At 44.6% G+C, this 15,809-nt stretch overlaps 3 protein-coding genes across 4 annotated transcripts; all 3 read left to right on the forward strand.

Moving 5' to 3' along the window:
* The first annotated feature begins 1,885 nt into the window (after window positions 1-1,885).
* LOC127776531 (protein PSK SIMULATOR 1-like) lies at window positions 1,886-7,796 on the forward strand. Of its 2 annotated transcripts, none has more exons than XM_052302939.1 (12): window positions 1,886-2,313; window positions 3,987-4,300; window positions 4,394-4,486; window positions 4,591-4,681; window positions 4,958-5,051; window positions 5,328-5,422; window positions 5,599-5,668; window positions 5,749-5,858; window positions 6,314-6,430; window positions 6,735-6,811; window positions 6,907-6,951; window positions 7,076-7,796. In XM_052302939.1, exons 1-12 carry the CDS (start codon window positions 2,152-2,154, stop codon window positions 7,599-7,601), a joined length of 1,794 nt encoding a protein of 597 aa, XP_052158899.1. In that variant the 5' UTR covers window positions 1,886-2,151; the 3' UTR covers window positions 7,602-7,796. The 2 variants fall into 2 exon arrangements, with proteins under 2 accessions (XP_052158899.1, XP_052158900.1); XM_052302940.1 differs by having other exon boundaries at window positions 5,758-5,858.
* A 3,134-nt stretch (window positions 7,797-10,930) lies between these two features.
* On the forward strand, window positions 10,931-12,058 carry LOC127776533 (chaperone protein dnaJ 11, chloroplastic-like). Its single transcript, XM_052302942.1, has one exon. It carries the CDS (start codon window positions 11,011-11,013, stop codon window positions 11,422-11,424), a length of 414 nt encoding a protein of 137 aa, XP_052158902.1. The 5' UTR covers window positions 10,931-11,010; the 3' UTR covers window positions 11,425-12,058.
* Window positions 12,059-13,118: 1,060 nt separating this feature from the next.
* LOC127776532 (pathogenesis-related thaumatin-like protein 3.5) lies at window positions 13,119-15,809 on the forward strand. The gene is made up of 3 exons (XM_052302941.1): window positions 13,119-13,421; window positions 13,623-14,355; window positions 15,473-15,809. The coding sequence occupies exons 1-3, from the start codon at window positions 13,367-13,369 to the stop codon at window positions 15,627-15,629; spliced, it is 945 nt and encodes a 314-aa protein (XP_052158901.1). The 5' UTR covers window positions 13,119-13,366; the 3' UTR covers window positions 15,630-15,809.

Below are 15,809 nucleotides of genomic sequence, written 5' to 3' on the forward strand. Positions count from 1 at the left end.
CTAAACCCAGCAATTTAGCATACGTGGTCTAATCCTACCATCGACAATAATAATATAAATTAATAATAACAGAGGAAAAACATTCAGCAACAGTATTACTCACAGCAAGACTTTTTAATCTTGCTGTATCTGTAACAGTACACCCTTCATCAAAAAAAAAATAATTTCAACAACAAATCTAAATATAGACTATGTGTAAATTTATAATAAAAATTGATTCTTTTAATTTTGAATGGAAGGAGTATGCAGTAGTAGTAAAAATATCTCTTAGAGAATTTTTATTCTATGAGAACAAATTATATATTAAGCTCTTTTTTTTTTAGAATTACACAGTACAACGCAGACACTCACAACGCACGTGCACTCACCCCTATGAACACACGCACGCAAACCCTACCCATACGAGCATCTTCGAAGACTGGGCCGGCAAATCCTGGAGAGATTGACGAAGTCACCACAGCCGCCTCGCTGTCGACGGGTACGTCGCCTACCACTGAAAGCACAACGCCGATAAATCCTGGAAAATTCGCTCCCACGGGGAGTCGAACCCAGGACCTCAGGTGCTACTGAGGCTCTTGTAACCACTAGGCTACAGGCCGATATTAAGCTTTTGAAACAAAAGATTGGTTACTATTAATATTTTGAAGTTTCTAAATGATGGTCAAGAAATTAATCGACTTAATTTACCCCATTCATTTTCATATTACAAGTTGTTTTGATTTTTCTAATCAAGTTTGTAAAAAAAAATAGTAACATCTAAAACATCATATTAACTTCATCAAATCTAACATTAAATATACATTTTGATAATATGTCTATGTTTATTTTAATTAAAAATATTACTATATTTTTAAAATTTTGGTTAAATCCAAAGAAGTTTAACATCAACTTATAATATAAAACAAAAATAGTAGTAGTAAGTAGATACTTTCTCCTTAAAAAAAATCCAACCTAATATAGGATATGACATATCCTATTACAACGAATTTGATATTTTAGGTTAGACTTTTTTTACTGAAGGAGTAAATCTGATATATGACCATTTTGGATTGATGCCAAAATGTGCCCTGCCAATTTATTGGTACCTTGAATAGTAATAGTATAGGTTTGGATTGAAACCAAATTGTTTGGCTATGCCTATGATCAATTTGGCACTAATCTAGAGCCTTCTTCTCTGTATCATCAACATTTGGCAACATATTAGTAGCAATCCAAACATGTATAATAAATCTCTACCTTACCAAAAAAATTGGTAATACCAAAACATGCCAAGAATTTGGTAGGTACTCTCTCCGTCCCATAAAAACGAATCTAGGACCGGATGTGACATATTCTAGTACTACGAATCTGGATATGATATGTTACATCCGGTACTGGTTGGTTTTTTATGGGACGGAGGAAGTAAGGTAGAGAACCAAAGAGCCCCATAATTTTTAGTGCAGTGGTAAACTGGGGAGTGGATTTTCACCCCTCGAGAGGATATCCTCTTGTTGTTTGCACATCACTCAAATGGTTATGAAAAAATTTGAAAAAAATTGAGAAGATGTATTAACATGTGATATATCACTCTACAAACATGCAAATTTTTTTCGTTGCGAGATGTAGAAGCTAAATTTGAATATGCATGTTTGTAGAGTGATATATCGCATGTTAATATATCTTCTTAATTTTTTTTAATTTTTTTATAACTATTTAAGTGACATGTAATCTAAGGAGATGATGAAAATAGTTTCCCCGGTAAACTGTGGTGGAGAAGTGGAGAACCGAATAGGCCTTGCACAGAGAGACACAGAAGGGGGGGTGGGGGGGAGGCGCGTGGCGTACGTGAGCGTGGCGTGGGCGCAGGAGAGAGAACAAGTCAAAGGATGCGAACGCAACACGACGAGCACCACCAGCATGGTCAGGACGACAGAACACAACTAGTCTCCTCGACTCACTCGTCTCTCGGTCTTCCTTCCCTCCTCTTCCTCCTCTTGCTCTTCCCTTCCAATTCCAATCTCGCGCGCCGATCCGATCCATTCCCACCACCACCACCGTCGTCTCCCTCACTCCAACCTCCGCCACCTGCGAAACCTAACCTTGCTGCTCCGCCGACGAGGCTGATACGTGCTGAGATACTACTAGTAGCACCTGTACGTCTAAGCTAGAGCTATGGGGTGCGTGTGCTCCAGGCGGTTTCGGGATGACGCCGCGCCGCGCTCGGTGCAGCCGCTCGCCGCCGCCTACGAGGCGCGCCGGGGTCGCTACGGCCCTGGCGACTTCGACTCCGGCGAGCTCGCCATCCCGCCGCCCAAGCTACTCACCTCCCACAAGGTACTCTACTACTACTACTACTACCACCACCGTAATTTTCTATGCATCATGTGCTGCATGTGTTGGAATTTTCGAGCTCCATCGATCCATCGAGATGTGCTTCAGCTCAACTCTCCGCCCTGCTTGCCTGCAACTTCCATCGGACAGCTGCATGTGCTGCTCTCTACTTCGCGATTTGTTTCTGCTTAGTTAGGTAGCCAGCCGGTGAGAATTCTCCACGACTTGATGCACCAAACACGCGTTGCCGCAAACGGAGCGCTTTGTTTGGGTTCGAAATCTCAATCCGCCTTCCACGTCCAATTCCTCAAAATCACAAGTTGGGGGTATTATTGATTTGATGTTATTTTTTGCTGCGTTTCTTCTCTCGCCGCCGTGTTCAGAAATTCAGAGAAGCCGTCAAACTGAGCATCACTGTGAAGCTTTAATTGAGCTGCCTTTCGCTGTCAAGGCTTCCATGGGGACTTCATCTGAAGCTGCTCTCTCGTATTTCAGTCTCCGCTTTGATTAACTCAAATCAAACTAGATTGGCAGTGGTCTGAGGATGCAGAATTTCACAAACCGTGGGGAATCTGCACTGCATCTTTGCATGAATTCTTTAAGCGGATCAGGGGAAAGAGAGGGACACAACAATACATACAGCAAGTGAAAACCAACAGCTTACACACACAAAAATTCATCAAGTCCGTGTAGGATGCAGCAGAGTCAATCTTGGCGGCCCTTGGTTTATCATATTGTAAGCACTATTGTCCTATAGGAGGAGGATTCCGTCCTTTTGCTCAGATAAGTGAAGAACTGCCGTGCTTATTTAACGTTCACGTTGCTGTCAGCCTGAGTCTACTTCTTGGACTGGTCAAGCCAGCGACCCAACCATGAGCTTCTGCTTTTGTTCCTTCCTGCTGACCACTTTTCCATGCCAACCATGGAGTTTGGGAAATTACATCCTTCACTTTTCTTCTTGCAAAGACATGAGTGATCTGCTTAGCTTCTACTTGGAAGAAAACACTAAATGTGCAGGAGCTAATAAGTGAGACAAAGTACAGACTGTATAACTGGAAAGAAGCTGACTTTGTTTATGTACTCTCAGCGTGTTACTAGTGTTATAATTCAGGCACCCAGTGATTCGGCAGTCATCCTGGAGATGGAAAAAGATATAGACAGATGGTTACTAAAGTATCGGGTTAAGAAATACACCAATGCGCAGCCTACTTTGATCTGGCCAATGCGCATCAGGGGTGATCGTCTATATATCATCAGAAAAATGAAAGGAGGCCATCTCCCCCAAAGTGAAAGGACTACGGAATAGCCTTAGAGGAGTGACCTCCCCATTTTATTTCATTTCACCCGTTTCATTCATTGAGTCTATGTTTTCATCGAAAAGCTTGCACTTCAAATTGGCTTGTTTCATAATTTTGCAATAAGATTGACAGGAAAAGCACTGCTAGTTCAAATAAATATACCTTCTTTCTTAGGTTCTTTGTTACGACGAAACATCTGATATTATTCTTCTTAGAGGGGATAATACGTTTCTCTCGCTCTTCCTTTTGCTTTGTTTGTGCTATAACTAGTTGTCTTTCTATTGGAAATTGAAGGCAGCAAAAGCGGAGACTATATCATTAGAAGATAAGAGTAGTCTTTTCCTTTCATATTAACTCTGACATACTAAGTTGTGACAGGTACCAGAAACAGGTACACTTTTAGGAAGAGCCAGCATTGCTGCTGTCGAGGTGTTAGATACCCTCGGGAGTAGCATGACAAATTTAAATCATGGCAGTGGATTCCTCTCTGGGGGAACAAATCGAGGCAATAGAGTCTGTATTTTAGCATTTGAAGTCGCAAACACAATAGCTAAAGCTTCCAATTTGTGGAGATCTTGCTCCGACACGAGTATAAAGGAATTGAAGGAAGAAATATTGCATTCAGATGGAGTGCAAATATTGGTCTCCTCAAATTCCAGTGAACTATTGTATACTGCTTATGTTGACAAAAGGTATGATTGGTTCAAGAAGGAAGTTGTCCTATCGTTCCTTTTTTTTTTGTTGTTAATGCGATTGGCTGACATGGATTTGATGGGATTCTACAGGGATGAACTTGACATCTTTTCAAGAGAAGTAATTCGATTTGGTAACCTGTGTAAAGACCCAACATGGCATAACTTAGGACGCTATTTCGACAAGTAAGAATCTGAGAAGTATGCTTTTCATTTAAGATGCTATTTACAATCATATCAGCACTTCCTGTACTTAACACTATGCTGTTGCTGTGAATTCTGATGTGCAGATTAACGACAGATTTTGCGCCTCAGGATCATTCAAAAGAGCATATGGAAACTACTATCCAGCAATTGATCAATTTGGCTCAAAATACTTCTGTATGTATCACTTGATAATTTCTGTATTTTGCCGTATGTAATTGATAATACTTATAACTTTTATGGAGTCAAGATGTAGGATTCATTAATTTATTATTATTATTCTCCCTTCAAATTATTGAATGGTTAAACTGCTGTAGGAATCAGGATTCAAGAATTTTTCATTAGGCCTTAATATCTTATCATGAAGAACTAAGTCTCGTTGCATAACATAGAACCACAGTTTTGAGGTGCTGGTTGGAAGGATATGCTGATGGGCTTGTTTTGTAATTGCAGGAACTCTATCATGAATTGCATGCGCTGGACAGGTTTGAGCAGGATTTTCAAAGAAAATTTCATGAAGAAGAGTCAGTGCCAGCAGCCAGACGTGGTACAGTTATACTGATGTCATTTTTAAGAAAATATATTGTTGATAGATGCTAGAATTTAAGCAAGAGGGTTTTCCATTAACTCACCTTAATTAGTGACGTGCTGTAGATTGCTCTTTAAAATACTTAAAATGGACAGACGTATCATGTAACCTATTCGGTCACAAAGTGGTTTTCCTTGTGTGTCTTCTTTTTTATGCTTGCTTCTTTCACACAATGTTGTTCAAAGTATAGAAAATGGTGATGCTTATTGTTTTCAATCTTCTTGTTCTTGGCAGAGAGTGTTATGATCTTGCATAGTGAACTAAAGCGCCAGAGAAAGCTTGTGAAAACTCTCAAGAAGAAGTCTTTGTGGTCTCGAACTTTAGAGACGGTATTCCTTAAGCCACATTTTGCTCTGTTGCTTCATTACTTCATACCACGTGTTTGCATTTATTGGATTATGTCCCAGTGCTAAGCAATCGAGATTTGATGAATACTCTGCTCATAATATCCACACATTTTCATTTTGAAGAATGCTAACACTGAATTCTGTCATTGTCTATCCAGATTGTGGAGAAGCTTGTTGATATTGTCGTATTTTTACATAAGCAAATTCGGGATTCATTCAGTGAAGCTGGTAGGTGATACTCAGCTGGATGGTTTGCAGTAGCTTAAAATTTGTGCGACGATATGCTAACACCTCTCTAATTAAAAAAGTTTCTGTAGGTGCTGACCTTTTCAATTCAGAGCAAGCTCAAAACAAAAGACTAGGTTCCTGCGGTCTAGCCTTACATTATGCGAACATAATCAATCAAATTGAAAATATTGTAAGTTGTTTTGACTTTTGATGATCCATACCCATGTTTTTCGTCCCTTCTGGATGTACCACTTTCACCGTCTACACGTTTGCTATATCTGATCTTAAGACTCAGTGCTCTCATAGTCTACTGTGTCTGCTGGATATGCCCCACTTCCATAGCTCACATGCTTGCTATATATAATCTTAATATTCAGCATTTGCATAAAGTTTTGATTATGTTGATGAATCATTCATTTATTCATTTTCCTTAAGTTAACTACAACAGTCAGTTGTAATGAATATTTTATGTTTGGTCAGTATAAAGTATCTATTAGTTTCTTAGCTACTGAGTACTAGTTCCAACACCATAGTGCATAGGTTGTATTACCAAAGTCTAGATGTTTAATCCTTAATCTCCACTACAGCTGATACTTGATTGATTATATAGAGTCAAAGTTCTCAAAACAATGTGTAATTATGCAGGTTTCTAGACCACTCTCTCTTCCTCCTAGTGCTAGGGACAATCTGTATCATGGTCTGCCAGTAACAGTGAAGTCAGCTCTCAGATCGCGATTGCAATCAGTTAATGCCCAAGAAGAGGTTTGTGTTCTCTTCAGCCCTGTGGTGGTAAAACGGTTCATTTCCTATATTCTTTATGCACATGGAAGCAGTAGTAGTATTTAGATATGACTAGCTCAACACTAATAAGATCTTGTTACATGCTAGTTTCCATAAGCATATTTTGCTCCTGAAAAAGGTGAAAGTAAAATAGTCCATGTAGATTGAAATCTTAATATGATAATAATTCTGTATATATCATGTTAACAAAGTTGAGGACTTTATATTTCCAGTTGTCTCCAAAGCCCGCAAACTGATAAATGTATGCTGTTTTCATTATGTGCAGCGTACTGTAGCTCAAATTAAAGCTGAAATGCAGAAAACTCTTCGCTGGATTCTACCGATTGCTGAAAATACAATAAGGTGGGCGGAACTTGTTGCAAAGTCCTACTGACTTCTGAGCTTAGGGTTATTTTCTCCCTAAAATTCATTCCTTTGTGTTTTCATACTTTTACCAGAGCACATCAAGGTTTTGGATGGGTCGGCGAATGGGCAAACCTTGGGTTAGTATCAAATCGTGATTTGCTTATCATATACCTTGGAATTTCCATTGATAATATAACATGAGATAAAATAGTACCAAGTATTGCTCCTTGCAACATAACCTAACATACTGCTATTTTCTAGTTGCGAAATGAACAAGAAATCAGGCTCCCAGCTCAGTATCACCCGTGTCCAGACACTTCATTACGCCGATAAGGCAAAGACGGAGCAATACATGCTCGATCTGGTGGTGCTGCTCCACCATTTAGTTGTCCAGGTGAAGAACAGAGGCTATGGGAGCAAGTCCTCAAAGCACGACCCGTCCCGATCCCGCAAGGGAATGGATCTTCAACCTGAATCCAAGCTCAACACATCTCCAGTGAACAACGCCACATATTCGAGCCCGTTGTCGGAGTCCGAACGCGAGACGCTGGACCACCTGAGCTTCAAGAGGACGGGCTACGGTAGGAGCAAGAGCTGCGAGCCTCCACCCAATAGAGGGAAGAAGGCACATCGAACCTGGGATTCATGCCGGAGCCATGGCAGCTCGCCGGCGAGGGAATTCGGTAGGAACTCAGCTTCAGAACTTGACAAGACGATGGACCTGGATGTAATAGATGGGTTAGATAGACTGACTTCTTACCACCCAACATCCCCCACATTTTGTTAGGTATATGCTGCACAAAAATAGGTATTCTTTTGGTGTTCCTACGGTTGATTGATCGTATATATATCTTGTAAATGTGTGTGGTCTACCTATATATTCTCTTACATGTACATATATACATAGCTTAGTAGTACAGCCCTGAGTTTGAGTGGAAATATAGCAAGATCACAAGTGATGCTCTATGCCTCGTTCCCATCTCTCCTTTTGCCTTACAATTTGTGCAATGTGAAGGGGAAGTTTCAGCACAAAATTCTACATCATAGTGTTTTTTTTTTTAACGACTCGCACGAGACGTTGCGAAGTTCTATTGATAGAGCAGGAAAAAATTACAAGATTACAACCGTGGAGGGTTGTAACCAGGAACAAGAAAAAGAAAACCACCACCCACACACCGACAGCGCCAACACACAAGTCCGGGAGAAAACTATCACCGGACCGGCCGCCGCTAAGCATGACCGACCGCCACTAGACCAACAAAAGGAACACAGACGAGATCGCCCCCGAGGGGATGACAAAACGACGTCTTCAAGAAGAGAAGCGACGGAAAAACCACCGCCGCCGTCCGTCGGGGCTCAAAGGAGCCAAGACTGGGCTTACGCCCGGCAAGCACCCTTGAGGGGTGAGACAGCACGACAACGCCCTCAGGAGGGGGAACATCGATGTCGGTCCAGTCAAGGCCGGGCTAGGTTTTCACCGCTGCTCACCACCTGCAAATCCACGACTAACGCTCCGATGCTCCACCACCGCTCAAGCTCTGCCAACATGTGGGACCCCTGCACCGGCAGCCCCCGCCGGCCAGCCTTCGTGCGTCGAAGACCGCACCACACCCACCGGCAGCTCCTCCTCGCACCGAGGTCGCCTCCTCCACCGCCTGCCGCGCCTCTCGCGCCAAGCCGGCCTCCTCCACCGGACGCGCCTCTCGCACCAGTCCGGCCTCCCTCCATCGGCCGCACCTCTCGCGCCAAGCCGGTCTCCATCTCCGCCGCCCGCGCCGAGCCGGCCTCCGCTGCCATCGGCTGCGCCTCTCTACGCCAAGCCGATCTCCGACCCCTCCTATAGTGTTACTTATCAAACTCCTGTTTGGGGGAGCTTCTTGTTAGGGTTCTCTCTAGGATCACCTAGGTTTAGATCTAGTCGGGTAGTACTCTTGGGTGGATGAACAACATTATAGAGATGAAACGAGAGGGTTTAGAGACCGACCGGTTGAGGTGTTGGAGGATGAAGGGGCGCCGGACATCATCGTTGTTGTCGCGTGCTAGACGTGGGCGGCGGCAACGGTGTGCTCGACGGTGATGGCGGTCGTGGCAGTGGCGGTCGTAGTCAACGACGAGACGTGGTACGGCGGTGAGACTTCCCGTCACTGGCTGCGCCCCCTCTCGATCAGTTAGGGTTTGTGGGTGGAGATGGCGGCGGCAGCGAACCTCGTGTCGTGTGCCGCCCCGGCCTCCATCCCTCTTTATATGGCGCAGGATGACGGGGGCCCACCAGCCATTGGGCTGGGCGCCCCTGATCAGGACGCAGGTGAAGGCCACCTTGAGCCGTTGGGTTGGGGAGGGAGATCCATCTAACACTTCTGGCAGCTGCAGCTTCTCATAGAATCTCCAGTTACCAGAAGCTCCCCCAAACAGTCCAGCTTTTTACCCAGATTCTTAGAATATGTAGTTGTAGAATCTAGAAAATGAATTAGAAGCCAAAAGCTAGGTTTTCCAACTTCTTCAGATTCTCACCAGCTAGCTTCTCAACAACTGCTTCTCAGAATATTAAGCTCCACCAAACAGGCCGAACTTTGTAGCAGCTGGCCTCCCATCATTTATCTTTTAGATTACTCCAACTAAAATTTAAATTAAACTTAGTTTTAAGTTGATTCTAAGGGGTTTTTTTAATCTTAGTTTATTTTTTACAGTGACTTTTAGATCGATAAAAACAAACATAAAAATTTTACTCATAAACTATTTTCAGTAGTTGTTTCGTATAAATCTTTTTTACTGCTTAATAATAGCTGTAGAGCAAACAAAATAGAAACGATGAAGCTGACAACTGAGAAGAGGTCTTGGCCACAAATTGCAGCCGGGTCCAACAAGTTTATCCAGCAAGATTATCTTTCTCCAGTCTCTCAGCAATCTTATCCAGATGCAGATATAGCAGCAGCATTTCTCGCACAAGCTCATTCCAGCGACGTCCATGTCCACCACCCACCTGTACGCGGCGAGAGAGACCCGACCACCGCCTCCTCCGCCGCTCGCCGTCGCCGTCGACCCGCCCGCCGAATTAATTAATACGGCCACAGCCCACAGGTTTAGTACCCCGTTTGGATTTCTCCTTTCCAAGAGACCAATATGCCAAAGCCGTAAGATGAATAGTGTCCTAGAGTTGTTCTAGAGGAAAAGGATAATTGACAGCAACTTTTCTCCAACCTGGCCCTTGTCGATTGATCCCCATGCTGTATATGATGATGATGATACATCTATGTCAATTGGGTTCTAGAATGAAAATATTGTATGTGAATCTTGTCGGTGCAGATGCCAGCCTTCTAGAATCTAAGATACACTAATGGGATTGTACAAGGTCAGGCATGTGCATGCATAGTGCATAACCCCAGACAGCTCTAAACAAGTTATAATACATTAACATGCAGCATATCCGATAGGGGTTCTATATTTCTCTAAATAAGACAATAGCAGTACATCTGTTTTAAAATATACAAGTAGCTTTTAGCTATGAATTTTTTAATGGAGGTATAGCTATGCAAGCATATATAAACAAGAAAAATGGTCCCTGTGTCCAAATAGAAAAAAAATGTAAAATTAATCTAGAAAAAATGTCATGTCTTTGTCATCACAAACATAACTTTCAACCGGTTAGTGGGCGAAAAGCACTGGATCCAGATAACCACAAAGAAGAAGAAAATCACCCTCCCCCAAAATCATTCCAAAAACATCACCTTCTCCAGCAATGATCTGATCCACCACAGCACATTGGCCTCTCATGAGATCAGCTGGCCTCTGCGAAAATTACTGGGGAAAACTATGAGGCTACGATCCTGACCGTCGATTTCGGATCGGACGGATGGATCACCATGGATACCATTCACCGTGGAAGAAGGAAGGTTGGTCTCCACCATGGCGCCAAACTGTGAAAGCAACAGCCATGGAGAAGGAGAAAAGGACATGCACATACTACTCTCTGACTCAGCAAACAATCACATAATCCTCTAAGAAAATAAAAAAAAATGATTTCTTCTAGAGATAAGATCAAGAACTCAACGTCCAAGTGGCACCACTAAAATTCCTCACCCCCTAAACTCCCTATAAATAATTCACCTTTCTTTTCTTTTCTGATCTCATCGACTCGACGACGACGACGCATTCCGAATTATTCAAGAAATTCAAGAAGTGAACAGAGGAAAGGAAACATGGCTTCGTTTGCATCCACGGCGGCGCCTTGGGGATGCGTCACCGGAGCTCGGCGTGGCGGCGGCGGCGGCGGGCGGTGTGGGGTGCGCGCGTCCGCGGCGCTGGCGGTGGCGGCGCCGGCGGCGAGGACGCACTACGAGGTGCTCGGGGTCGGGGCGGGCGCGAGCAGGGGGGAGATCAAGGCGGCGTACCGGCGTCTGGCGAGGGAGGTGCACCCGGACGCCGGCGCCGGCGCCGGCGCCGCGGGGGACGAGGACTTCATACGGCTCCACGCCGCGTACGCCACGCTCGCCAACCCCGACGAGCGCGCGCGGTACGACCGCGCCATGGCCGGCCCGGCGGCGTCGGCGTTCCGGCGGGCGCCTGCGTCGTCGTTCCGGCGGCGGACGTGGGAGACGGACCAGTGCTGGTAGGGCAGAAGCACAACTCCGGTGCTCCCTGCCCTACTGCGCCGCGCTCTCCGCCGCCGGAGCTCCGTCGGGCACGGCGGTTTGCCGGCGAGTGACGTGGGATTCTGTCGGCCGTCGGATCCATCATAGAAGGCCCAGATCGAAGAGGAAAAGAGGAAGCGGAGCGAGATATTTGCAGAGGAGCCCTCCATTTACCATCTATTGTCAACAAGGTCCTCCCGCGACCATCTCGGCCGTTCGATCGACTTGTGCGGCGCAGATTGAGCCAAAAAGAGAGGCGCAGTGCGGATGTTTTCCTATGGGACCCTCAAGTATTCGGTATTATCAAGCATACCCCCATCCCGCCGGCGGCGGCGGCGGCGGCGGCGGAGCAAAGTGTTGCCGCGCCGGCGAGTACTGCGGTGATCACCGGCGTTTCGTGGGGATAACACCGCTAATGCATGGTTCTTCTCCTACAATCCTGTGTATATGCTGTAACACGAAGAGAGGCAATTTTAGAGAACTCTTTTGTGTGCTGATTAGCTTGTTTATATAATAGGTTTTAGCTCTGTCTCTCTCAACTGTAAATGATCAAGAGACTATTGTTTCTTCTCTTTCCTTTTCAAATCATCATCGTTGAGTACTAATTTGAAGAACACTCGAATGTGTATCTTTGGTGATTCAAGTTTTTTAATTTTTGCAGTTACCTGAATAAGCATTTCTAGTTTTTGCATCACTTCTAGTGTCAGAGACAGGATACGCTGTCCATTCTGCACTTTGAATAAGATAAAATATAGACATGACCTAGTTTCCAAAAAATTAAAAAAACATGACTTGAACTGAACTGCTGAAGAAGAAGCAGTATACGCCTACTACTTAACAGAGTATGACCAGATTATAAAAAGGGATTTTGTTCACTTGAAATCATCTTTAGGATCAAAAGGATTGTGTAAAGAACACCTGCAAATTACGATTAACTGGGAGGACAATTTTTCCTGTGAACCATAAGATGGGATAAATGCATCCCAATACAACCATTTTGTGATGATTCTGCTAGTGCTATCCACAGATGATGTCTGTTAGCACAGAACAGAAGGCGATGCAGTCTCGGGCTTGTTTGGGAGGCCTACAATTCGGCCCACCAGGATTCAGGCCTTAGCATGAATTTCTTTCATGACACCAAATTGAAATCTCTTGCACCAAATTTTTCGGTTTCATTCGCCAGCAGTAGCCGTTGCCATGCCAAGATACAGGACAGCATCACAACGCATCATCGCAGCAAGTCAGCAACAGCCAATCACATGATGCCACGTGCATATAGATCGATCGGATTCAGAGTTTCTTTTTTAATTCAGACCATATGCATGCTATTATTCTGAGTTCTGAACAATATTATTCTGCAGTACAACAAACATGATAGTACTTGAAATCATCTTGAATTATATAAGCCCAGTTGTTTATAGCTACTGTATATACACTATACAGCTAGCTACTATACAGATATAGGTGAGGTCTGATGAACGGCTCACCTCACATATACAGATCATAAGTTTTTTTTGACGCAACAGATCATAAGTCAAAACAGAATAGCATTGACATCTCCATCTCTGACAGAGCACAACTACTGCTCGCGTATAAACGATCGAGTATACAACAATTTTTGCTGCTCACCTACTCGCAACTAAACCTTTCTTGTACTATCTGTTTAATGTCTTAACCTCTCTGATTCTCTGATTGATTCTGCAACGCATCACACGCATGTTGACTCTTTAATTTCTTTATACAACAACTTGTAGGTTTCTCGGAAAGACCCATCCATTCATTTGACGAACTATTTTCCTTAGAAAAATGATATAAAATAGTGAAGCCCAGTAGAAGCTAGCTTGGTTATCTAGCTGATCATGACATGAACAATCAAAATTTTTGCATTTGATTTGTTCACTATCTCCTCTGTCTCTTCTCATCCATGGGAGCACTTCTCCATTTTCTCTCCCTACTACTCTTCCTCTCCTTGCTCCAAGGTAAGCTTAGCTCAAAAACAAAATCATCAAGCATATGCACATTTGTAATTTAATTCAGTGGACGACGCAGCTATCTGTTTTTAAGCTTAATTGTTCACATGATTTGCTTGTAATTTCTCTAATTCAGTGCTCGAAATGTTGTTTGATTAAGCAAGAAATCACTGATCAAGATGAACTCAATTGTGATCAATATATTACCAGGAGCACAGGCTGCGACGTTCACCATAAGCAACCGGTGCGGCTACACGGTGTGGCCGGGCATCCTCTCCAACGCCGGCGTCGCGCCGCCGTCCACCACCGGCTTCGCCCTCTCCCCGGGCCAGACGCTCGCCGTCTCCGTCGCCGCCGCCTGGTCCGGCCGCATCTGGGGCCGCACGCTCTGCGGCCAAGACTCCTCCAGCAAGTTCACCTGCGCCACCGGCGACTGCGGCTCGGGCGCCGTCGAGTGCTCCGGCCGCGGAGCCGCCCCGCCGGCCACGCTGGCGGAGTTCACTCTCGCCGGCGGCAGCGGCGGCGGCGGCGGCGATGACTTCTACGACGTCAGCCTCGTGGACGGGTACAACCTGCCGATGCTTGTGGCGCCGCCGGCGAGCAGCGGCGCGGCGAGTAATAACGGGAGCAGCTGCCAGGTGACGGGGTGCGTGATGGACCTGAACAAGTCGTGCCCGGCGGAGCTGCAGGTGGTGGCCGCGTCGGCAGCGAGGAGGGCGGTGGCGGCGTGCAAGAGCGCGTGCGAGGCGTTCGGGACGGCGGAGTACTGCTGCAGCGGCGCGCACGGGTCGCCGGCGACGTGCGCGGCGACGGCGTACTCGAGGTTCTTCAAGGGCGCGTGCCCGCGAGCCTACAGCTACGCGTACGACGACGCGACGTCGACGTTCACCTGCGCGGCCGCCGGCGGCGGCTACGACGTCGTCTTCTGCCCCGGCATGTCCAGGTAAATTGATCACAAAATATTTCTGCACGCACGTCTTGGCATGCATGCATGCGTGCTTTTTTTTTTCAATTTCACATTGGCCCTATACAATGGCACGTCGTGTACATGTGCATGCCATTTGGCATAGCCTATACGGTCCACACCCTCTATCATAATGGCACTACTACTACAGACACTGACGTGTAAGATAATAGTAGGGTGAGACCGATATATCAGTGTTGTCATTGACAGTGATATTATGGTAGAGGATCCTCACCAAGCTTTTGACTAGGTTGACTTCGGCGTCTCGTTTCTAGGCTTATTTTTTTTTTCTTTTCGATTACACGGAAATCGTATACGTGCACACACCACTTCTATGAATGCGCCATCTAACACGTACATGAGATTAGAGGTGGGAGACCTCTCGGTTCTCACTCTAATAACTATAAAATTGATGTCTTGATCCACTGATAAAAATTTGCTGGCTATATTTTTTGTCTGCTTTTCTAATTTTAATCAAAGAAACACGCTTTGGGTATTAGAAAAAAATTGTTCGTCTGTGTCTTCGGTTAGTTGGCATTGGTAATAAGTTTTAGTTTCTGTGACTCCACAGGAACTCGAATGACAAATCACAACCTGAAAATGATCAGATATTTAATCAAGCCTTGATTAACTTTTTCTCGAGATTACATAATTTGGATGACATAGACGCCTAGGGTCGTGACAAAAATTTTAAACCAAATAAGGTTCAATCGGGACATTGCGTCCATCTTAACCGTGTTGTTCCTGATTGGTTTTGCAGCACAAGTTGCTGATATAATTTTTTAGTTCAATCATTTTGGTGCATCGATCACTTGAACGTGACAGCCAGTGCTGGCATGCACCACGCATCACTTGAACAAGTTTAGTATGAACAAAACAGAGTGTCTCTCTCTGTCTCTGTGGGAAAGAAAACTCGGGCGTCGTCTGCAGAATTGGCTAGTTTATATATCGTTTTTGGCTACAACAATGGCGCCAAATTTTTTTTTTCTGTTTACAATTAATTTTTAGAAAGTTTCTGTTTACAATTATGGTTAATTAATATAAAACTAAGTACATTTTTATTTGCTAATGTTGCGATGATTGCAACCTGATGCAGCCTAAAATCTGGTGGAAATCCTGAGGCAGTAGGCTTGCCACCTACCTACTCAACAATGGCGTTCACTGGAAATGCAGAGAGCTTGACGATGAGCAGGAATTCGCTTGTGATCCTCCTGATGATCATCAGCTCAGTGATATCGACGCTATCTTGGTGATGTCAATTCAAACATTGTATTTGCGTGATGTATCCCATTCATGATTATAGATTTAGCAGCATATTTTTGCCAGTTTTTCTTGGAGGAGAACTTCATTCTTTCAGAGCAGGCAGCAGGTTCATCCACTGCTAAAACTATAATGCACAATGCTTCAAGATTCGCAAATATATAAAACATACT

This window comes from Oryza glaberrima, chromosome 6 (assembly GCF_000147395.1).
Source record: "Oryza glaberrima chromosome 6, OglaRS2, whole genome shotgun sequence".
In the NCBI taxonomy this organism is placed as follows: domain Eukaryota; kingdom Viridiplantae; phylum Streptophyta; class Magnoliopsida; order Poales; family Poaceae; genus Oryza; species Oryza glaberrima.

Bases quoted from the DNA above. Each gene is read 5' to 3' on its own strand.
- LOC127776531 (XM_052302939.1), top strand. From the start codon at position 2,152: ATGGGGTGCGTGTGCTCCAGGCGGTTTCGGGATGACGCCGCGCCGCGC. The intron at 4,682-4,957 runs GTATGTATCACT...TTGTAATTGCAG, and splicing joins ATTTGGCTCAAAATACTTCT to GAACTCTATCATGAATTGCA. The intron at 6,952-7,075 runs GTTAGTATCAAA...GCTATTTTCTAG, and splicing joins GGCGAATGGGCAAACCTTGG to TTGCGAAATGAACAAGAAAT.
- LOC127776533 (XM_052302942.1), top strand. From the start codon at position 11,011: ATGGCTTCGTTTGCATCCACGGCGGCGCCTTGGGGATGCGTCACCGGA.
- LOC127776532 (XM_052302941.1), top strand. From the start codon at position 13,367: ATGGGAGCACTTCTCCATTTTCTCTCCCTACTACTCTTCCTCTCCTTG. The intron at 13,422-13,622 runs GTAAGCTTAGCT...ATATATTACCAG, and splicing joins CTTCCTCTCCTTGCTCCAAG to GAGCACAGGCTGCGACGTTC. The intron at 14,356-15,472 runs GTAAATTGATCA...AACCTGATGCAG, and splicing joins TTCTGCCCCGGCATGTCCAG to CCTAAAATCTGGTGGAAATC.